Source organism: Silurus meridionalis, chromosome 2 (genome assembly GCF_014805685.1).
Source record: "Silurus meridionalis isolate SWU-2019-XX chromosome 2, ASM1480568v1, whole genome shotgun sequence".
Taxonomy (NCBI): Eukaryota; Metazoa; Chordata; class Actinopteri; order Siluriformes; family Siluridae; genus Silurus; species Silurus meridionalis.
Window position 1 is genome coordinate 5,141,036 of NC_060885.1, and position 25,272 is coordinate 5,166,307.

Consider the following 25,272-nt stretch of genomic DNA (forward strand, 5'->3'; position numbering starts at 1 on the left):
GTGACATCAAGAGTTTGATCATAAATCTTTCAACAATACAGAACACTGGAGAGTGAGAACTAGCATGATTACTGGAGTATATGATTATACTTAATGTTCTTTCTACAGTCTTATACAGTCTTTATCTAGGTTTACACACTATCACCCTCAGCATAGTCCCATTGCACAGGAATACAGCACGCCCAGAGTTCATGCCACTTCTGGAATATATTCTGGAATTCTTCTTTTCGAAGCGTGTTAAGCACCTTCTGAGATTCGCTCTGGATATCCACAATGGTGTCAAAACGGCGAACTTTGAGCCGGATATTCATCCTCGGGAAGAGGGTGAAGTCCGCAGGAGCCAAATCTGGCAATTAGGCTGGTTGCTGAAGTGAGATTATGTGTTCTCTTCTCCCATGATCATCAGGCACAAGGCTGGCGAATGGTTTCGACATTTTCGTGGGTTGAGATCGTTAAAGCTCTTGCTGATCTCTTGTCATCTTCCAGTAAAGTTCTTACGATCTTGAAGTGCGCGTGCCACATCAAAAAACACCTCAAACAACTTGTTTCAGCATCACCGTATGTCAAACGTATGTCATGCCAAACGTCTCTGTGTCCGGTTTCACACCAATTTTTCATGTTTGCCTGAACGTGCTGTTAATGATAAAAACACAGATGTGGCTGGAATATCTAGAACAGTCTCGAAACTTTTTGATATCACCATGTAAATAAAATTGTATTTCCTTCAAACATGAACTGATTTTTTTTTATGCCTAAACCTAATGTTCAGTCTGGTAATTGAAGGTTGTTCATTTGATTTTAAATTATGAATATTCATAAATATCACAAAACAAATTTAGAGGAAAATAAACAGCTCTTCCTCTGCATTCATGCACTTTTCTGAATAGCTAAACATGCAGCAGCAATAATACGATCATGATCAGAATGAGGGGAAAGAAATGGTGCGAAAGACCGAAAAAAAAACCATACAGAAAGGAAATGTTTTGTTTATTCAGTTAGGGTCAGAAGAGATCATCCAGACTGGTTAGAGCTGGAAGATGAAATAATGATAACTATTTACAAATGTGGTGAGCAGAAGAACATCAAAAAACAAGTCAAATCTTTTGAGCGATGGGTTACAATAGCAGAAGAGCAGCACAGCTGTAGGTAGAAGAAGTTTGGTTTTCTAAATGAACGAAATCAATGAAAAGCATCGCTTGAATAGAGCTCATTGCTGACGAACATCTGGAATGTTTAACCCAATGCTCAAACATTCTCTGGTGGAACATGTGGATGCCATTACTTCCTCACAGAGCCAGAGCGAATGTAGTGCCAGGTGAGGGTAGAATGTGCACGGCCACGGTGACGTGTCCTACACTTTGTAATGTGAATGCGAGTAAATGTGAGGGGCATGACATGAGGAAAAAATGTGATGAACACAACAGGAAGTGAGAGGAGGTTAGTGTTTAGCCAAGCCTACCATTCAGAAAGGCTGCACAAGCCTTACCACTGTGATCCAACACAAAATCATCCTGAGCGTAGCGATGCTTCTCCGGACCACACGCAATGAATACGTCGTGATCGCCAAAAAAGTCCTGCAGGCACGTCACCTTGGGGGAGAGTAAGAAACAAAATATTAGAGACCAGTAAGAAAAAAAAAGATTAAAGCACAAAAGTAATAACAAACAATTTTAAAACAAGAAAGCAAAGAAAAGAAAAGAAAGATTATACAGATTACAGATTAAACAAAAATAAACAAATAAAGACATATCAGAGGGAAAGTTGGGACAGAAAGAAAAGAAAAGAAAAGAAAAGAAAAGAAAAGAAAAGAAAAGAAAGAAAGAAAAGAAAAGAAAAGAAAAGAAAGAGATTCTTTCAAAAAAAGTAACAAATAAAAAGGAAAAGATGGGACAGAAAGAAAGAAAAAGAAAAAGAACTAAAAGGAAAGAAAAGAAAAGAAAAGAAAAGAAAAGAAAGAAGAAAGAAAAGAAAAGAAAAGAAAGAAGAAAGATTTCTCTAAAAAGAAAAGAAAAGAAAAGAAAGAAGAAAGAAAAGAAAAGAAAAGAAAAGAAAAGAAAAGAAAGAAGAAAGAAAAGAAAAGAAAAGAAAAGAAAGAGATTCTTTCAAAAAAGTAACAAATAAAGAGGAAAAGATGGGACAGAAAGAAAAGAAAGAAGAGAAAGATTTCTAAAAAAGAAAAGAAAGAAGAAAGAAAAGAAAAGAAAAGAAAAGAAAAGAAAAGAAAAGAAAAGAAAAGAAAGAAGAAGAAAGATTTCTCTAAAAGAAAAGAAAAGAAAAGAAAGAAGAAGAAAGAAAAGAAAGAAAAAGAAAAGAAAGAAAGAAAAGAAAAGAAAAGAAAGAAATTCTTTCAAAAAAAGTAACAAATAAAGAGGAAAAGATGGGACAGAAAGAAAAGAAAGAAGAAAGATTTCTCTAAAAGAAAAGAAAAGAAAAGAAAAGAAAAGAAAAGAAAAGAAAAGAAAAGAAAAGAAAAGAAAAGAAAAGAAAAGAAAAGAAAAGAAAAGAAGAGAAAGATTTCTCTAAAGAAAAAATAAACAAAAGAAAGTATGAAAGGTTTTGTTTAAAGGAATAATCTGTACATTTAAAAAAATCTAAATGATTTCAAATCATTTCATCATATAAATATAACCCAAAAAACATCCCATTAAAGTTGTGTTAGTAGTTTCTGTCGTGAATGCACAGTATATTTTTCTGGCCCTAAAACACACTGGTAATTTCACTTGAGAATTTAGAAAAAACATAAATTTCCCTCAAATATTTTTGACCCCAGTCATATCACAGTCATGCTTTTACACATTGATGACCAACTTCTCAAATACATTGCAGCATGACCTACATGATTCATCCATCTGGAAATATGCAGGGCCACAGAAAACAGGATGTGACATAAGAGTTTAGCAATGGCTTAAAATTTTGCTCTCAAATATAGCACAGAAATAGGTGCTTGGCCCCCTTAATCAGTGCTAGCTGTTACAGTTGTTACTAGGCAGCCAAATTGAGCAAATGTTTCTACTTAGCTGCAATAACCTACAGTGAGCTTGAAATCCTATTCATGGTAACCTAGCTTTCCAAAATACACATCTACAATTCAGGCTAGGCTTGTCAACTAACAAACAAACCAACAAACCTACCCAACAATATTGAGGTACTAGGAAACTTTCAAGAGTAAACTGACATCACAGCTAACTAGTTGCATAATTAGACATGTTAGCTAGTTAACCAGCTAACAGGCTATTTTCAGGTGTTTATGCTAAGCTAATCTATCCGCCTCATAGGGGCTGCAAATGGATCTGGCAGAGATCCAGCGCTCTCTCTCAAGGTTTGAAAGCACGCCAGCGTGTACCCAGCTCAGCCTCGTCAGCCTGCCAAGAGGCCCCTAGAGCTGCGTGAGGGCATAGCCCCGTGTCTAGGCACACCAGAGGTCAGTTTTGAGCGACTGATTTCCTTAAGAGACTATCTGGAAATGAGACTGGAAATGCCTGCCGGACATGTCTGAGTGGGTCCAGCACACTGTAGAGAGAGGCTATACGATTTAGTTCGGGTCTCATCCGCCCTGGGTTATCTGGGTGTGTCCCTCTCTGGTGGGGCCCAAGCAGGCTTTGGTTGGGGTGTTTGGTTTGCGTCTCATTTTAGATCTACATCAGCTAAACCGCATTCTATTGAGACTCAGGTTCAAGATGCTCACCCTGAAACAGGTTGTGTCCCAAATCAGGCCCGAGGAATGAAGAATGCTTATTTTCACATATCCAGCCTTCCTTCACACAGGAAATTCCTGAGGTTTGCTTTCAGGGCTGAAGCTTACTAATATCCGATCCTTCTGTTCAGCCTTGCACTCTCACCCCGCACCTTCACAAAGTGTGTGGATGTGGCTCTGACTCGGGGACATCCGAATAATAAAGTATATAGACAACTGGTTGATATTAGCTCGACCAGAGCACCTGGAGACCCAGCATCGAGATGTCGTTCTTGTCCATATAAAGGAATTGAGGTAAAGACTGAATGCCAAGAAAAGTGCACTTTCTCTGGTACAGTGAAGCTATCTAGTCATAGTGTGGGATTCGACCGTTATGCGGGGCGCAGCTGTCTCCTGCACAAGTCGAATCTAGAGGTTCTCCCAAAGTTGCAACCCACCCCACACAATCTAGGTCAAGCAGCCTTAGACATATGGATAGATCTCGGGTTCCTGTTACAGGGCCCCGTGTTGGGGGCTCCTTGTCGTCGCATAACGTTAACGACAGGTGCCTCCCTCACCAGTTAGGGGTGGTCATGAGTGCCGGTTCCGACCAAGGTCTTTAGAAATAACCCCATCTCTCATGGCACATCAACTGCCTGGAGATGCTGGCCATGCTTCTAGCATTAAAGCATTTCCTCTCAGACCTAAGGGGCCATCATGTGCTGGTCCATATGGACAACACATTGGTGGTCTCCTACATCAACCACCAGGGTGGTGTGCGCTCTTGCCTCCTTTACAAACTGGCGTGACAGATCCTCCTGAGGACTCAAGGACCTAAAGGTTTACCTGTCCGCTATTGTGGCTTATCATGCTCCGCTTGCCGAGCAGTCGCTAGGGAAAAATCTGTTAGTGACAAGTTTCCTTTGCGTTACCCTGAGGCTGAGGCTTCAGGTACAACAAAAAGTGCCTGTATGGGACCTGGCTGATGTTCTGAAAGCCTCCCTTCAAAGTGCCCTCGAGATTTTTGACAGTCAAGACTGTTTTTCACATTCACGCCTTGTCCCCTGGGGTATATCTCCAAGACATTTGTAACGCTGTGGGCTGGTCCACCATGCTGACCTTCGTTAGGTCCTACAGCCTTGACCTTAGTGCCACTCCTGGCCTATCTGTCCTTAGACCTAGCTGTGCCCATCCACACTAGGCAGGGATTGGTCAATCTGGCAGTATTGGACACTCGTTCCCAAAGCATTGTTGACGCAGCTCGAGTTCCTGAAAGGGAACATCTATAGTTTGCGTATGAGGGAACCAGATGCTGGGTCTCCAGATCGCACTTCCTGTATCCCTGCAAGCGTTTCCTTCTCTTTCGAACCTAGCGCCGTCTCCACGGCATGTGCTTTTATAGCTTCCTGGTCGTGACTTCACTTCGTCAATGACGTTGCGCTTTTCTATTCCATACATACGTAACCTAGAGACAATCTCTGTCTATCACACACACGACACACACCCAGTGAGAGTTAAGAACATGATTAAAGACAGATGGAGATGAGAACTAAACAGTATTGTTTCTCTTTACACTAAAAGTAGATCAGAAGGTTTGATTATCTAATAGAGGGAAGAATGAAGAGTTGAGTTTGGTACAGACTTCTCTAGTACAGAAAAATCTCAGTAACTGAATTAATTTTCATTCATTTATTTACTTTTTTTCTGAGAGAGAGAAGACTGCTGAGGCAATGAGTGTGCTTTAGAATTATGCCCATGAACTCAATCAGACATTTGCACCTCAATGAACCATGTGCAAGAAAAAAAAGGAAGAAAGAAAGAGGGAAAGAAAGGAAAAAGAAAGAAACAGCCAAAGAAGGAAGAAATAATAAAGTGAAAAGCAAGAAAGAAAAATAACAAAATATAAAAACAAAAGAAAAATAAGAAAGAAAGTAAGAAAGAAAAATACAAAGGAAGAAAGAAAGAAACATACAAAAGAATTAATACAAATTTCACATGAACAAAAGAAAGAACAAACACTAAGATAATAGAAAGAAAGCAAGCAAGAAAGCAAGCAAGAAATCAAGACAAAAATAACTAATAATAAATTAACAAAAAAAAGAATGAACAATTTCACAAGAACAAAAGTAAAAATAAACACATATAATAGAAAAAGCAAGAAAACAAGCAAGAAAGAAAGAAAGAGAGAAAGAAAGAAAGAAAGAAAGAAAGAAAGAAAGAAAGAAAGAAAGAAAGAAAGAAAGAAAGAAAGAAAGAAAGAAAGAAAGGTGATTATGGTTAAAGGTATTGTTCTGACTGCTCAGTAAAAGGATGTAAATGTGTTTTAAGAGACAGAACACAGATGCTGCTAAGGGAATGACTCTGTATCAGGATTATACCCATGAGGGACACTTCCCATCAGCCTCTGCATTTCACTGTGCTTCTCTGCATTTGTGCTGTATATAAAGAAATCTTACAATTGTTTATTTGTTCGCCTTCATGACACTTCAACACTGTAATGTAACACACTGTAACAGGAAGTGAGCTGCTGTTCTGGAGGTCATTTCCTGAGCTTTTCAGCGATCCACACTGCCCCAAATTGTTATTATAAGACTCTGAGAGGAGTCCAGATCAGCAGCAGGTGATCAGGACAGCATATGGGAGCGACAGACTGAAAGCACACTGAGGTTAGAGAGTACTGCTGAGAGCTTTCCACCAGCATCACTGAGCTTTTTAACTTGTGCTCTCCAGCTTTTGAGTTTTGGTAGTAATTTTTCCACCAACTTCAAGTTTATTCACTCAGAATAGCTTTGCACATATCTCAAACAGCTGGCAAACACTAATAGGCATTGGTCAACACTACATAAAATGACTTTCGATGAACTTTGAACTCCCTTGGGAGATTGCCCGACCACCGTGGATCGCAGATCCAGATTGAGTGGCATTGAGACCCCAGCATCGGCGCCAAGAACATAAACAAAGAAGGGAAGCGAGCCTGCATTAAAGCTAGACTAAGGCTGAAAATGGATGAACTGCTGCTACATATAACATCCCACATTAAAGAATATAATGTCATCATTTTTACAGAAACATGGCTCAACGACAACATTCCCAGCAGCACCACTGAGCTGGAGGGTCGCATTGTTTTCCGGGTGAACAGGACTACAGTGGACTCTGGAATAATGAATGATAAAGTGCAGGCCCTTTTATTTACTATGAGAATTCTCAGCCATTTTTGTGACTGCAGTGTACATTCCTACGGATGCTAATGCTAAGCTAGCTGTGAAGGAACTGCACACAGCTATCAGCAAACAACAGTCTGCACATCACGAAGGAGCTATCATCGTTGCTGGAAAACAGAGTAGACACACACAAACATACCTGAGGCATACACGGCTATTAACCTTTTCCATTTGGGTCAGTCTGATCACCTCTTTCTGTTAATGCTACACAAATTCACACCACTACTAAACCGGATGAAACCAGCTGTGTGGACAGTAAAGGCATTTCTTCTGCAGCAGGATAGTGACTGGAACATGTTTGCCTCACAGGCCACACTGAAATTTACAATTACAAGGAAAACCTAAACATTATCTGTTTTGGACCTTATCAACACGTGCATTGACAATGTAACTACTGTCAAACAAGTAAAATGCTTTCCTAATTAGAAGTGACTGTGTGGATGAATTCCATCGTCTGTCTCCTGCTGAAAGCAAGAGATGCTTCTTTTAAATTGATTATGGAAGCTCAACACACATACAAACTCCATATAGAAGAGCACTTCCATAACTCTAAATCCTTGCTCTTTTCGAACAAGGTATAGGACATTACAAACAAATTGCAGACTCTGGCAGCTGCTAGGCAGCTGATTCGGACGGCATACCGGGACGTGTTCTCAGAGCATGTGCAGGTCAACTGGTGCAGGTCTTCAATGACATTTTCAACTTGTCACTAGCCCAAGCCATGGTTGCCACAAGTCTGAAGCCTAAGCATTCAGACGTAAAACCTGGTTCTCTGAGTTTTTGGATTTTTGGAAAATGAGGCGAGCAGTGTTTAAAAGTCGCTCACAGGCTACAGATAGGAAAGTGGTGGGTCTTCAACAGAGGTGCAAAATGTAATAGGTAATGTTAATTTTCAATTAAAATATAATACAGTAAAAAGTACATATATTAAAACATAAATGTAGTTGAGTAGAGAGTAAAAGTTTATTATATCTTTGATACTCTGTAAAACTAAAAACTAGCTAAAAAAAAAGACTTAAGTACAGTAACAAAGTACATTTACTCAAATACTTTACTCCACCGTTCATAGGAATATCAAATATACAGCACCAAGCAACAAAGCCCCAGAATCACTAAACCCAGTGCAGCAGAATAGTTCATCAAGCGATCCACAAATTTTATGCATTTCAGGTTTATAGCTTTTTCTTTTAATGAAAATCCACCCCATCTACTTACATTTGTGACATTGTTGTACCAATTTGTGTTGTCTTCCTGTTGTGTGTGTTTTTGTGTCGTAAATGCACTAATGATTAATGCATGATTTAACTGTGTCCCTATCGGACCTTTTTACACCGACTCAGCAGCTCAGGCGAGTCCCTGTAAATCCCTGAGCGGAAAAATGTCCGGCAGGCCTCATGGTAAAATCCTGGCACGGAGTCAATATGAGGACACAGTGTGTCTGCACACACACACACACACACACACACACACACACACACACACACACACACACACACACACACAAAATCTATACTGTCCAATCATTCTTCTGTCCCCTTTTCTCTTCTGAGAGAATTGCACAATGATTTTATTGTGTAAAATATTTAACAAATATAAAAAAATATTTAGCAAAGAGATGTGTTTCCCAATACTTTTGTCCAAATAGTGTAAGAAAGAAAGAAAGAAAGAAAGAAAGAAAGAAAGAAAGAAAGAATGAAAGAAAGAATGAAAGAAAGAAAAGTGCTTAATACTTGTATTTCACAGCACAGTTAAAGTCTTTATTCACATATACAAGTGATGTTAGATCACAGAGCAGTTTCAACCATGATACAGTGCCCCTGGATCACAGAGGGTTAAGGGCCTTGCTCAAGGGCCAAAAAGTGGTGGCTTCTCTATACCAGAACTTGAACTTCCAACCTTCCAATCAGTTTCCCAGAACTACCACTGAGCTACCACTTTCTCTTAATTAACTGATGAAAAATGAAGTTCCTGTCCATAAATGTTAATTGTTTGCGTATTTCTGAAACTGCTGAACTGTTTTTTTTCTTTTAATTTTTTTACACACAGGTCTATACAGAATACAGTAATCCCTCGCCACATCGCGGTTCAGCTTTCGCGGTCACACTGTAACGCCGGATTTTACATGAAACATATCTAATTTTGTTTTGCGGATTTTCCGGTATATGGGTAGTACTAATACGAGTTATTTTAATCATTTTCGCAATAAAATTAGCACCTAAAAATTTACCTTTCAGAAGCTTCTTGTGTATGAAGTACATGCATTTTATCGTCATCACCTTTATCATTCAAGTTGAATCTTTATTGGAAGATTTTTCTATTACAATTACGTTGGTGTAAGAATATTGAAAGTGTTTAAGGGAAGAGGAAAGGTTTATAAGAGTATCGTAAGAGTGTTAAGCTATACAGGTATTCTGTATACTGTACGTCCCAGACACACACACACACACACACACACACACACACACCCGACAATAGGTGAAAATCCCCAAAGTGGCAACCTAATATGTACACAGTACAGTATACAGAATACCTGTATATCTTAAGGCTTCATAAACCGTCCCGACACTTTTATAAACCTTTCCTCTGCTCTTAAACACTTTCACTTCAAGGCGAGGGATTACTGTAGTGCAAAAAACAACCAACATTGAATAAACTTACGGCTTCTTCCATTAGGGGTCGCTACAGCGGATCATCCGTATGTTTGATTTGGCACATGTTTTTACGCTGGATCCCCTTCCTAACGCAACCCTCCCCATTTATCCGGGCTTGGGACCGGCACTAAGAGTGGCTGGGGTTGGTTCGCTGACCGAACCCGGGCTGCAGCGGTGAGAGCGCCGCATCCTAACCACTAGACCACCAGGGGACCTACAAACAACCAACATTGAATAATCAGTCAAAAAACAGCTTTTCAGGTTTGAGGAGAAAGGCCAGAAAGCTTTGAGCTGATAGAAAGGTGCTCATATAACTGCTCTATATGACCGTGATGAGCAGAAATGCATAAAAATGCACGTGTCAGCCATGAACAAGAATCTGCGGCTATAGTGTTAAAAGCATGAGCAAGGTTTGTGCAATAAGTCTAGAGAAGTTAAGTTAAAATAGTATGTAAAACCCATTGCACATTTTGTCTAATGATCAAGATTGTAAGGGACTAATTAGCGTTGTTTTCCTCATGCGCCTCCTTCTTCTAAAACACAGGGCTGGAGTTTTAGGAGCTGACAGTGAGATGACTCTAATAAGAGGCTGCAATGGCTCCATCTCATTCTGCTGACAGTAATGAGGGGTAAAAGGGGGGTGTTCCACTCCCACCGGGCTACACGAGGTAGAAAAAAAAGAGGTCATACTGAGACTCTTGCAGTTAACAAGCTTGAAACAGCTTGAAACAGTAGTGGAGGCATGATCTGAAGTTTGTGATGCTTCCTGTCATGGGTTAAAAATCAATAAAGGTTGTGCAGAACCTCTGAGTGTGCTAACTAACCACTTGGATAGCACTTCAATTTTAAAAAATGCTCTGGTTTAAAGAGTGAGTAAATGCTTGTTTTTCTCCAGACAGCACTCCTGTGGACAGTAGATTACTTACTAAGCACCTCCGGAGTCACTGACTCATTGTATATACTGACAAGACGGTGCTGAGTTCGAACGGAGCATATCAAATTGCTTGTCCGAGGGTGTGTGCGATTAGCGATAACATGGCATTAGGCCGGAAATAAAGCAGAGACGCTGCCTAATGAGTTCACATCCATCAAGCTAGCTGAAGGCAGGTATTAAGCAGCTCTAAGTCAAATGCAAATGCATTCGCAGCTAAATCACAGAGACATAGTGAGGACAGATGAGCATGTCATTGAGAGGACTTGAATAAAAGCCATAGGGATGGACAGAACGAGTTTACAGGTGCGAATCTTCTTAAGGAAATAACAGGGTTCAATAAGTAGGACCATGACGATGCAGTTTAGCTCTCTGTCCTACTTTATTTACACACCTAGAACTCTAAAAGTCTGCCTAAAAATCCGGCCAGACTGATCTATCACGAGTTTTTGACTCTCTCCTTTTAATGAAGCAAATAAAATTGTGAATTACTTGTCATAAATGTTTTATTTACTACTTTAAATAAATAATACCATAATAAAATAGTTTTTTAAAATTTTTTTTGTAATTTATTAGTAGAAACTTTTGAGCCTTTCGCGGCTTCTCCCAAACTATAGGTTTATTGCGAGTTACTTTTAGTCCGGTTCCAAATGAAAAGTCGCGAACTATCACAAGTGTCAAGGTCGCAAGTATCGAGGTTTCAGGTCGAGGCGATAAGCGGAGGCGGAGGGAAAACTCGTTTTTTACTAGTACTACTGTACACTACGTATCCCTAAACTTTTATTTTTTACTTTTACTTCTTTGCTAATCCTAATTTTCGTCACAATCTTTGCTTTCTGGCTTCGCTTCGCCATCTAGCAGCGGCGTCTCGAGCTTGTACCACAATTTTTTGCTCTCGTAATAAAGCAAAAAATCGACCGAGTGACCACTCGTATCTCGGAAAACTCGTACATTAATGCACTCGTAGGTCAAGGTACCACTGTATATAAATAACCCAGCCATTAGGGTTGCACAAGCCAATGCACTCTTAGTGCTGGTCCCAAGCCTAGATAAATCGGAAGGGTTGCGTTATGAAGGGCATCCGGTGTAAAACGTGCCAAATTAAAAATATGATCACGAATCAGAAATTCATACCGGACCGGTCAAGGCCCAGGTTACCAACGACCGCCACAGGTATTGTTAACCAACCGGTGGAAATTGTCTACAGACACAGCAGGAAAAGAAGAAGTGTAGGAGAGTGGAGGCACTTTAAATGTTGGTACTATGACTGGTAAAGGGAGAGAGTTAGCTGATATAATTGAGAGAAGGGTAAATATGTTGTGTTTTCAGAAGACCAAGTGGAAAGGGAGTAAGACCAGGAACATTGGAGGTGGGTGTTCTATATAGGAGATGCAACCTGAGGAGATTGGAGACTGTAGGTGTTGGCCGCAGACAGTTTAGCTAGACTTGTTTAGCATCGGATGTTGTCTGTAGGATGGCTTTGAAGGTGAAGAAGAAGAGGAGGAGAGTGAGGACTGAAAGAAGAATAAGATGGTTCAGGGGGAAGGTCAGACAGGGGCTTGGTGGTGGTAAAGAGGTGCTGGATCATTGGGCAACTGATGAGGGAAGTGATGAGGGAGACTGGTAGAAAGGTACTTGGTGTGAAATCTGGAAAGAGAAAGAAAGACAATGAGACATGGTGGTGGAATTAGGAAGTGCAGGAAAGCATTAAGGGAAAGAAGGCAAAACAGAATTGGGATCAGCAGAGAGATGAGAAAAGTAGGCAGGAGTAAAAGAAGATGCAGCAGCTGGTAAAGAGGGTTTTATATAAAGGCAAAAAAAGGCATATGAGGAGATGTATGAGACGTTGGACACTAAGGATGAAGAAAAGTATTTGTAGCGATTGGCCATGCAGAGAGAAGAGGTGACTATCTGTGAGCAACAGTATGGTTTAATGCCAAGGAAGAGCAATATTTGCTTTGAGAATGTTGATGGAGAAGTATAGAGAAGGTCAAAAGGAGTTGCATAGTGTGTTGGTAGATTTAGAGAAAGCGTACGACAGGGTGCCGAGAGAGGAGTTGTGGTATTGTATGAGTAAGTCAGTTGTGTCAGAGAAATATGCGAGGATGGTGCATGACATGTATGAGGACAGTGTGACAGTAGTGAAGTGTGCAGTAGGAACAACAGACTGGTTCAAGGTGGAGGTTGCATTGCATCAAGGATCGTCTCTAAGCCCGTTCCTGTTTGCAGTGGCGATGGACAGGTTGATAGACGAGGTCAGACAGGAGTATCCAAGGACTATGATGTTTTGCGTATGGTATTGTGATTTGTGGTGAGAGTAGGGAGCAGGTTGAGAAGAGCCTGGAGAGGTGGAGGTACACGCTGAAGAAAAGGGGAATGAAAGTCAGTAGGAGTAAGACAGAGTTGTGGAAGACATGTAAAACATGTGTGAATGAGAGGGAGGGCAGTGGAGTGGTGCAGTTGCAGGAAGAAGAGGTGGTGAAGGTGGAGGTTTTAGGTACCTGGGAACAACAGTGCAAATTATTGGAGAGTGTGTTAGAGAAGTAAACAAAAAGAGTGCAGGCAGAGCGGAGTGGGTGGAGAAGAGTGGCAGGAGTGATTTGTGATAGAAGGGTATTTGCAACAGTGAAAGGGAAAGTTTATAGGACTGTGGTAAGACCTGTGATGTTGTATGGTTTGAGTAAAAGACAGGAAGTGGAGCTGGTGGTAGCAGAGCTGAAGATGTTGAGGTTTCCGTTAGAAGTGACGACGATAGACAAGATTAGAAATGAGTGTATTTGAAGGACAGCGCACGTAGGACATTTTGGGGAAAATGTGAGGGAGGTCCGATTTAAATGGTTTGGACATGTTCAGAGGAGAGACATGGGGTATATCAGAGGAGAATGCTGAGGATGGAGCCACCAGAAGGGAGGAATAAAGGCAGGCCAAAGAGGAGGTTTATGGATGTGGTGAGGGAAGACATGCAGGAAGTTGGTTTGAAAGATGCAGATGTAGAGGATTGAGTGGTGTGAATATGGATGATCCGCTGTGGCAACACCTAATGGGAGCAGCCAAAAGAAGAAGAAGATATATGTATGGTTGCAAAAACTAATCGATAAAATTCAATAATGAAATAAAAAACAAAAGCAGTTACCAAGCAGTTGGGCTGCTTAAGTTACAGGTGAGCGTGACGGGAAGATAACACAGCCGCCTGGGAAATGGTGGAGAGTACAGGGTCAACCAGCAGCAGGAAAAAGTGTGCGTTCCAAGTCACGGATGAAGGCAAAACATCAGCACGGTGAGCAAAAACTGTATAATCCTCATCATGTGAAAATGGTATTGTAATTAAGTTCTGTTGTATAAAATGTTTGTTGGTAACTTCAGGACAGTCGCACTGGATCTTTTTTGTAGTAATTCACCAGCATCAGGTTGCAAAATCAGGATTCTGGATTCTGTATTTACACTAACCAGACATGACATTATAAATATAGTGAGTAACACTGATTATCTCTTCATCATGGCACCTTTCAGTGGGTGGATATATTAGACAGCAAGTGAAAATTTTTCCTCAAAGTTGATGTGTTAGAAACAGGAAAAATGGGCAAGCGTGAGGATTTGAGAGAGTTTGACGAGGGCATAATTGTGATGGCTAAACGACTGAGTCAGAGCATCTCCAAAACTGCAGCTCTTGTGGGATGTTTCCCGTCTGCAGTGGTCAGTATCTATCAAAAGTGTTCCAAGAATCTGGTGAACCGGCAACAGAGTCATGGGCGGCCAAAGCTCATTGATGAGTGAAGACTGGTCCGTGTGATCCGATCCAAAAGAAGAGCTTCTGTATTTATTCACAGACCATTTTTTGAACAGTTACTGCAACATAAGTGTTCCTGAGATAGGCTTCAGTCCCATCATCACCTTAATTATTTTCTATGTCCAAGTAATTAAGAAAGAAACTGTTAAAAAATGGTTTCTAATCATGTGCACCTCATGTCGCATTTACAGTACAATTCCAACTAGGTGATCGTCAGGAGGAGACGCAAGTATGGAAGAGTGTTTGTGGACACTGGTCCTATTCAACATGAATGTGATCGACAAAATAAGATAAACTGTAATCGAACAAGGTTGAGAAGCAGAAAACACGAGGGTTTAAACACTTTTAAACTCATTTATTATCTGATTATCTGAAGGTCTGTTTGAGAAAGAAAGGATTTTAAAAAATGATCGTTTGGTCTAATAATCTGAAAGTAAAAATAAAAAAGACGAGTCTCCCATTTTGCAGTAAGCATTCGTCCATGACTCATCGTTTGCTGGTGCGATTCTACACCTCCAATCTTTTATTTAACACAAAAAAAAAGAGCACAAAATGAGCCACAGCCACACAAGGCTTATCGTGTGTGTGTGTGTGTGTGTGTGTGTGTGAGAGATTTATGGAGTGAAGTAATCCTTACTTTTCTTCATATACATACTTTAGTAAACTCTGCAAGTCGGTGAAAAAACTGAAAGTAGAGAAAGTATGAGAAGAGGAGACGGACGGAGCACTGAGTCGTGCTGTCAGATCAAGCTAACATCATCAGCATGTCCAAAAATAATGGCACCTTTCAATATCTGCATTGAGCCCGGTGCTTAAGAAAAATATTTAACTGTGATGATGATAATGATGATGATGATGATGATGATGATGATGATAAAAACAATTTAGTACAAATGTCCTTAGTAAAGGTCTTGAAACAAAAATCACGTCAGCACATTGTACATTTCTTTAGTTCTGTATAAAATAAAGTTCTAAATGAAGCACACACCCAAAAAAAAGATAATAATAATAGAAAAAGAAAAAAAGAAATATAATAGAAAGATTATACACACACACACACACACACACACACACACACACACACACACACACACACACACACACACAAATAGATAGACAGACAGACAGACAGACATACAGACAGATGGGTCTCCTTACCGCACCCTACACTATTGCCTAACTCTAACGCCCTTGTAGCTGAATGAGCACAAATTACCACAAATGTGCGAGCGGTTTGCTGATGTCAATGTTGTGAATCGAGTGGCCCATGGTGGTGGTGGGGTTTTGGTATGGGCAGGTGAACGTTGTGGACAAGGAACACAGCTGCATTTTATTGATGGTATTTTGAATGCACAGAGATACCGTGACGAGATCCTGAGGCCCGTTGTTGTGGATCGGCGTATACAACAGCGTGTTCCAGTTCCTGCCAATATCCAGCAACTTCGCACAGCTATTGCAGAGGAGTGGACCAACATTCCACAGGCCACAATCAACAACCTGATCAGCTCTATGCACAGGAGATGTGTTGCACTGCGTGAGGCAAATGGTGGTCACACCAGATACTGACTGATTTTCTGACCCCCCAATACTGTAACACATTTTAGATTGACCTTTTATTGTGGCCAGCCTGAGGCACACCTGTGCAATAATCATGCTGTCTAATCATGATATCAGCAAAGGAGAAGAGCTCACTAAAACAGATTTAGACAGATTTGTGAAAAATATTTGAGAGAAATAGGCCTTTTGTGTACAAAGAAAAAGTCTACATATAAATATTGCGTACAGTTTTGATCCTTTCCTGGATTTTGATCTCACTTTTTTTTCTCCCGTTCTTGTCCTGCCCCGTCCCTGTCCTCGTTTCCACATTTCGATTACATTTTTGTTTTTTATCTGCTTTGGATATTTACACTAAATAAACCATTCCCTCTTACGCACTTGCATCCTCCTGGCCTCATTTTACCCTTCCAGTACTGCACACAATCATCTGGCTGTGAAGATCACCATGTGATCTGCTCCATCCTCCGCCATCTGTTACTAACATGAACGTTTCTTTCAAAACGATCAAACATGTTGGAAACTGGACATTCTGGATCATTGACTGCAATTAGACTAAGTAATGAAATAAATTCTATAAAGTGAAGGTTTATTGTCAAAATATGCTGTGAACAGGCTACTCACACATTTGTGTTCATACACTGGGATGCCTAGAGCATGTTTATAATTACAACAAAGTATGATTTTTCCAAATACATTTACAAAAAAAATTATTTATTTTCTTTGTGGAAAGAAAACCCAACAATAGCTACTTGACACCATTCTCACGTTTCTGGATGTGTGCCAGCTCTGTGCCTGGCAGCGATGCCCATGTGGAGACCAGACACTCAGATCTGCCAAAAGACATGGGAGAGAGATTTTCATCCCTTTTGTTTTCTTTCTTCTGTTAAATGTCAGTGAGCGGTTCACTGAGCACAAAAAAGGAAGTAGGGGATGGGTTAAATTTGTTTGTATGTGTCTCACCATAATATTTCGCCACAAACATAAAGAAAAACGTTATAAGACAGATACAATAAAAAAAACAAAGAGCTTCCACCTGGCAGTGACTGACTCATAAAGGCAATACATTACATAGAGAACACTACCGATGACAACCATGACCATCAACAAGGACCAGGCACACAAACACACACACACACACACACACACACACACACACACACACACACACACACACACACACACACGTGTGTGTGGACTGGCATGGTGACATAAGGTCAACACACAGCTTTTGTGTGTGCTGCAGGAGCAGAAGCAGCACCCAAATGAATCTGCTGCGGGACCTATCTGTCAGTCAGGAGTACTTACTGTCCACACACACACACACACACACACACACAAATCAGCAGCCCAACACTACCACTGCACTTACATTTACAGTATACCCTTTGGTATACACTCTCATCCAGAGCGACATGCAACTGAGAAGTTGAGGGTTAAGGGCCTTACTCAATGGCCCAGCAGTAGGTGCTCGATAGTGCTGGGATTTGAACTCATGACCATGAAGCTACCACTGTTGGGCTATAAATATATATATATATATATATATATATATATATATATATATATATATATATATATATAGTCATTCTTAAACAGGTTTGCGTCTCCTAGTTTGTTCGTTCTCCTAATTCATACAGGCCGGAAAGGTTCCAATTCTTTTGTCCATATAGTATATTTTCAACCCTATTGAGTTGTTGAATCATTGCGGAACGTTAATTGACAGATGATAAACTTTATTACTCCCCAGTAATGATTTGTAGAACCGAGTTAAAAACATGCATTAACGCTGCTCTCAGCTGGGCTTCTTTTAAATAGCTGCTAATGGCTGCTGTTGACGTGCTAATAGAGTCTGTAATGATTTTAGAGGAGCAGATGAGGATGGCAGAGTTGTCTCGAGGGAAGTAGCAGCGGGACACTTGGGACAGAAAATCATAAACATTTTATAGCAGCAGGAAGGCTGGAGAAGACCTTGGGGTCAAGGGGTTTCAGACCATGATACATGGGTCGAATGGGTCACTGGGTGTAAATGTCTGACTGTGTGTTTGCATAAAAAAAGCATAACTTATGCAAGAACTTGCAAAATCATCACAACATCCCATTTCTATTTTAAACAACCCATGCCATACTAAGTCCCCATTTTATAATAACCTCCACTCTTCTGGGAAGATGTTCCACTAGATTTTGGAGTGTGCTTGTGATTTGTGCTCATTCAGATAAAGCCAGGTACTAAGGTAGGGTGACGAGGCCTTGGGTAGAAGTCAGGTCTCTATAGCAGGCCACTCTAGCCCATATCTTCATACTAATATAGGTGAGGTGAGGAGGCCTAGGGTGCAGTCAGAGTTCTAATTCATCCCAAAAGGTGTTCAGTAGGGATGAGATCAGAGCTCTATAGAATATATATATATATATATGAACTTGGAAACCAGAACCTGTTCCAGCATGGCAATGCCCCTGAGCTCCTTGAAGATCTTAAACTTAGAATGACTGATTAGCAATATTCAATAGGAGTGAGCTCAGAGCTCTATAGCAGGAGATCTTCCACTCCAAACCATGTAAGCCATATCTTCATGGAGCTGGCTTTGTGCACAGGGGCATTGTAATGCTAGAACAGGTTTGGGTCAAGTGAAGGGAATTTGCTTCCACATTCAGATGGATCCTATACAATTGTGTGCCTTCAACTTCACGGTAACAGTTTGTGGGGAAAAAAATGGCAGGTGTCCCAATACTTTTGCTTTGTTTTTTTTCATATCATCTACTCCTACATTAAAAAAATGCTTTATTTCTGAAAAGAATATCAATATCATGAAAGATTTAATAGATCAAATTGGTAATTTTATTCTACCCAGATCAACCCGAAAAACCTTTTAAACACTTGACTGCACCAGGAGTCATGAAATTTCACATTTCATAGTTGGCTTTTCACAAATCGTAGCCCTGGTCATTAACTTGAAGAAGCAAAACACACAAAAAAACCCACTTCATCCATATTAGCGCTTGGCTATGGCTCTAATCTGCAGTGTTGTTGGACTGAAATGTGTTTTATTAGCAGAGCTGTGTTAGCCTCAATGCCTTCCACCTGCCAGCTGCAGTGGAAATCCGCCCCCTCGCAGATTTTAGATCTAATTACCACTAAGCTGGATGGAGTCTCGGCCTGGAGTCCAGCTGAGGTCTCTCCCCCCCCTCCCCCTGCTAAACCCTGGCCTCAGAATGCTCTGGAGCAGATGGCAGCTTACTAGCCCCTGTGTTAGCATGCCAGCATGCTAAAAAAAACAGTCATTATCGATGCATATAGTTTTGTATTACACTGTATGCGACAAACAGGTTAATGTGTGAGACTCATCAGTGATTATATATGTGTAGAATGCATAAATAATTGAAAACGTAGCTTGTGTCTGATCTGCAAATGAGGTGCCTTTAACTAGATGAACATGAGCAGCAGACATCCCTTTGCACTGCGGGCATTTCGATGGCCTACTTTTAGGAGACACTGCCTTACAGCATGTGTTCGGCCATGAGGAAACGTGTGCTGTAATCGTGAGTGACAAGCAGAAATGCCTCAAACTCCACACTGATTCAGCTGGAGGAAGGTATGACATTCCGGAGTTAACCAAATACCCATGACCCCTTCTGTCATCTACACTCACTCGCACACACACACACACAAATACACACAATCACACACACACACACACACACACACACACACACACACACACACACACACACACACACACACACACACACATTCACTGTAACATAAGCTTCCGGTTCTGTACAGAGTTTGACAACTATTGTTAAAATGAGAAATATAACAAGAAAAAGCACAAGAAGGAACACAAACAGCTTTATTATTATTAGAAATATGGCACAGATGCGTGCATCTTTCTTTCTTTCTCTTTCTTTCTTTCTTTCTTTCTTTCTTTCTTTCTTTCTCTTTCTTTCTTTCTTTCTTGTACTGCACATTTCCCACCAGCATCTTCAAGTTACACTTTTTTTCAATTTCTCCAATCATCATTAATTGTTGCAATCCAGTATCAATTTGTACAAACATTTTCTTGCAAAAGCCTGTACTTTTCTCAAAATCCTTAAAAGTAGGTATTTGTGTCAATGAACATCGAATTGCTATCAGAATAACAAGTCCTTTTGTCATTATTTACAAACAAGATCGTCAAAACTTTCAGTCACTTTGTCACGCTGATGTAAACTACGGATTGGACTACAGTGATTGAGAAAACTCAAGGTTGAATTTCTTCTGTACAGCATCGATGAACTTCAACAGTGCAAAAGTACACATTACTGTATGTGGGATATTGATTGCAAGAGAACAGGATTCGCACTTTTACTGTACTGTACTGACCTATTTTAGAGAACTAGTTGATCATTGGATGATCTGTTGCCAAGTTTAATAGAAATTTAAATTTGACAGATTATGAAAACTGGATTAAACATTCTGCATTCAACGACTTTTTTAATGAAGTGATGCTGAGATTTTTTGGGGGTTAAAACTATTCAGGTAAAACCTGTATAATATATTTGGATCAACAGCAGACAATTGTACACAATCAATTAAATTATTGTGCCAAAGCATTCACAATTTGTTCAAAACATCGAGAAATTGCTTTTGTGATGTGCACTAGTGATGATATGAGGAGGCTGAACAAGTAGTTTTGAGAATCTCGTTTCTGATCTGAGAAACGCTCCACAGCAACTGAAGTTAGAAACATCAATCAGAATTTAACAGCACTGGAGACTAAAATAGTGCAAACACAAATGGAAGAAAACGTATCCTCCTTGAAACGATGGCATACAGCAGCATCAAATCCACCCTGATTAAGAAGAGAGCCACATGCTCAACTTTTAGCTGTAGAGTAGCAGGTGGAGAGACAGATTTAGGGAATGCAGTCACCACCCAACTTCAAGCAACTCCTGGAATTCCATGTATTCCATGGATATGCAGTGCCAAAAATACATGCTACTGATTGAAGACAGGTGATCTGATTTATGTTGCGATCCAGTCAGAGCGTAGCACCAAAAACTAACCATGATAGTCTGAGAGATAATCCAGCTTCATTTAGACTTACAGACACAGACGCAAACCCCATCAATAAAACTTCCTTTAGACAAAGGACACACCTCCTTTAATTACACTGAGAAAGAGAGACCAGACTTTTTTAAATTTAGACCAAGATATTGATTCTTTTGGTAATCGAGTATTCTACTGATTAGTCCAATGATGAATCAAGTAATCAGATAAGAAGTACTTAATTGAAGAGCAATACTACACCATGTTTATAAGTCATGTTTATAAACGAGACCCCGGGGTGCTCCAGAGTCTATTAAGTGGTGCATCAGTAATAATGGTACGTGTTTAGGTGAATGGACTAAACGAAGTTAAATAATTTGCCTCAATGCTTTTTTGTTTTCGAATTAATCGATTTACTCAAGGAATCGTTTTAGCCCTAGACAGAGGCCACGCCTCCTTCATTTTGACGAAGAAAGACAGAGGCCACACCTCTTCAATTAGACTGAAAATGACAGAGGCCATGCCTTCCTTATTTAGACTAAGACAAAGGCCACACCTCTCTCATTTAGACAAAGAAAGACAGAAGCCACACCTCTTATTTCAACTAAGAAAGACAGAGGCCACACCTCCCTCATTTACACTTAGAGACAGAGGACACACCTCCTTCATTTAGACCAAGAAAGACAAAGGCCACACCTCCCTCATTTAGACTGAGACAAAGACCACACCCCTTCATTAAGACAGAGAAAGACACAGGCCACACCTTAATTAGACCAAGAAAACAGGATACACCTCCTTCATTCATAACAAGAGAGACATCAGACACTCCTATTTCAGTTAGACTGAGAAAAACAAAGGCCAATCTTCCATCATTTAGACCAAGAGAGATAGATGCCACATCTTCTTTAATTAGACCAAGAAGGACGGAGGCCACACCTCCTTTATTTAGACCGAAAGACAGAGTCCACATTTCCTTGATTTAGAATGAGACAAAGGCCCCACCTCTTTCCCAGGGACAAGTAGACATTCATATAAATTTTAGTAGCTATGAAACAGTAATTAAGTAGTTCAGGTTTCATCTATTCTCAGACGCTGTGGTTTTTCTCAGGAAGTGTATTTGAACATATAAGCTGTAAGTCATTTGTTGTTTGTGCCACAAAAGCTTTCAGCAATGTGACTCCTGCTATGTGAGATCTGCACAATCATCATTGTTCTGCTCATAACTGCAGCGTCTGCTCAACATTTTATTTTTGGCTGACAGAAATGCTTACTTTATACCCTATTGCTTACTTTGTTTTGTTTTGTGATTTTGAAAGCCCTGTGCTTTGCTCTGGAGACTTATTGCTGATAAAGTTAATTATGTTCTCTTATTTTTGCTTCCAAAGATTGACAATAAATCTTTGAGATTTTACTGGTCTATAAATATTTAAGTGGATTTTATTACATTTTTAAATATATGTGAAAACAGAAGTAAATAACAATTCCACAGAAAGACTGAAATGGAAATCAGAGCGATGGCGGGAGTTATGGCGCTTGCCTCAACTCCTGCTCGACGTCGTGTTAGCATAAGCACTGAACCGCTCGACATCATCGACATCATCGAGAATCGATGCATATTTTGTATCACTGCTTCAAGTGCACATGAATATGGGCCAGTTCGCTCAGAAGAAGGTTGTTCCTAAATTTTCGATGCTGCTTAAATCATTTGTTAATCACAACAATAGTAATGAGAAGAAAAAGACAAAAAATAACTATACTTGCAATACTACATATTAGTATTTTATTTCCTTGTCACATGCACATTACAACACAGTGAAATTCTTTCTTTGCATATACCAGCAATGTTAGGAAGTCGGGGTTAGACATGATACATCCCTGGAGCACAGAGAGTTAAAGGCTATACATACAAACAATAGGGCCTGAGAGTGGGGCTTGAATCCCTGACCTTCTGATTAGTAACCCAGTAAGTTACCACTTCCCCATTGTTATAATCTAGTATAGTGTAGATTAAAAACGTATCTTTTTAGCAAAGCCTACACATAACATACGTCTCACATCATAACCTTGTGCTCTAGAACATCTGATCACATTATCAACTTGTGCTGTTAATATCATGAACAGCAGCTACGCTAATTTCTCTCCACTGCTTCTCTTTCTCTCCCCATCCCGAGACACTCTGAGGTTTGGCCAGCTCCAGTCACCTCCCACCTCATGAAGATTATGGACCTTTAAAAAAAGTGGATGCCGAACTCGCAAACATCCCGAACCATCTAGAGACGTACCAGTGCCAATTGGATCCCACTACATGTTTGGAGTTTTGACATTGGACCTCCTGGAGTGTTTAAAGGCTCTGGCATGGAGAAGCTGGTGCTGGATCTGTGATGATCACAAATGTTGTGCTCAGTAGCTCCTAGTTTTATACCCATAAAGACTGTATAAGACTGTAGAAAAAACATTACTTATAATCTTATACTCCAGTGCTCATGTTAGTTCTCACTCTCCGGTGTTCTGTATTGTTGAAAGATTTATGATCAAACTCTTGATGTCACCCAAATGAGGATGGGTTCCCCTTTTGAGTCTGGTTCCTCTCAAGGTTTCTTCCTCATAACATCTAAGGGAGTTTTTCCTTGCCACATTTGCCACGGCTTGCTCATCAGGGATAAATACACACCATTCACCTTGACTGTTGATTTCTGTAAAGCTGCTTTGAGACAATGTCTGTTGTGAAAAGTGCTATAAACTTGACTTGACTTGAGTTGAAAACTTGACTTATAATCGTATATAATCTAATATAATATACCATTTAAAATATAGATATATAAGCTACAAAAATCTAAATAGACAAGTATTCAATTATATATATACATGTATATATTATACATTTATTAAATAATTTCTATTCATAATCATACAAATCATACATTAATAATATTCTCATATTATTTTAAATACACCAATCATTAGTCCATATCTCACGCCCGATATGAACCCCAACGTACATTATCATAACTATTTGGTCTCAAATGTGAAATAATGCACAAGTATTAGATAAAGATGGTTACATTTTGCATACTTTTGAAGCTAGACTGCTCACAACGACCAACACTGATCCTTAAACACCCGAAATTAACCATATTTGATGCCAAATCCTCACTGTTTGTATGTACTGTTTGAACACAATGTATTCCTAAATCGCTAGCTGAGGTGGTGGAAGTCACGTAGCATTCGAATGATGAGTTTTTCTGGGTTCAGGCAGCGTCATAGACACATTATCGACTTGAGAATAAGAGATAAAGAAAACGGCCAGACTGTGTCTAATGTTTGGTTGACATTTCAAATTTGGTCCAAAAGAGGCAAAATTATGGCAGAAAACACTCCTAATGTGGGAAAAGCTTTAAAAAAAATAAATGAAAAAAAGAATCACGCATGGGGTTTAAGTCAGTCATTTGACAATCATATAACAGCATGCGGCAGACATGGTAGCTCAGTCGTTAAGATATTGATCTGTAACTGAAAGGTTTAAACCCCAGCACCACCAAGTTGCCACCACTAAGCCCTTGAGCAAGGCTCTAAACCATCAACCTTGCTTAGTTGTATAAATGAGACAACTGTATAAATGATTTTCACCTCACTCCATTCTTGGCAGCGTGAAGTGTTTTCTGGCTCACAGAGCTAAAGACTTATTCACGTCTGTGTTTATGCGGCCATGCGCATCTTTGGTTCAATTTCTGTTCTGTTTCTTCCCCGACTTGTCATTTGTCACTTTCCTCACTTGTTCACGCTGCTGTCGATTATTCTGTGTAAATATGCACCCCTCTGGTTTCAGGTTTGTCTGGGTGAATTCACTCGTTGCTAGTCTCATGGTTCTCTTTTATTTTCTTCTCCTTGTTCACGGTTTTGCCATTGTACTGTTTGCCGATCGCCCGACCGTAGCCTGTTACACGTTTTGAATTTTTGCCTGCCCTTTTGGATTTGCTGATCACAGTATACAGACGATGGTTCAAGTAACGATTTTGCGATCTTACTATAACAACATTTTAACAAAGCAGCATAAGCTCCTCCCTCCACTCACAATCCGTACCATACAGTACGGTAGTAAAAATTGTTCTGTTTTGCTAAATTAAGTAGTAGGTAGGCCAGGCCATGTCTTGACTTACTATATTTGCAAGTTATGATGGGGTCATCGGAACGCATCTCCATTGTAAATCATAGACTACCTGTATTCATAAAACTTTCAGTGTCTGAAAAATAGCACAAATGTAGTAGAAGGCTTTTCTTGTGTGGATATGGCACCAATTTAGACAATTACTATTTTTTCACCATTTCATTTTAAATAAAGAAACCGGTTCAATAATTTTCCTTAAAGATGAATGAATCAATTTTGTTACTGTACTTAAGTAGCTTTTCACCATTAGGGGAGATTTTTTCT

General features: G+C 39.9%; 1 protein-coding gene across 9 annotated transcripts in view; it reads right to left on the bottom strand.

Moving 5' to 3' along the window:
* Positions 1 to 25,272, bottom strand: part of dclk2a (doublecortin-like kinase 2a) — a 67,807-nt gene that overhangs the window by 31,980 nt on the left and 10,555 nt on the right. For 6 of the 9 annotated variants that reach the window (XR_006928344.1, XM_046871920.1, XM_046871943.1 and 3 more), the window contains exon 3: positions 1,460 to 1,589. Coding sequence is in view for 8 of the 9 variants with exons in the window: in XM_046871920.1 (XP_046727876.1) it covers positions 1,460 to 1,589 (130 nt within the window). In the remaining variant the exon portion in view is untranslated. The remainder of the gene's footprint in view (positions 1 to 1,459; positions 1,590 to 25,272) is intronic. The other 3 variants (XM_046871951.1, XM_046871928.1, XM_046871963.1) reach the window with 1 other exon arrangement.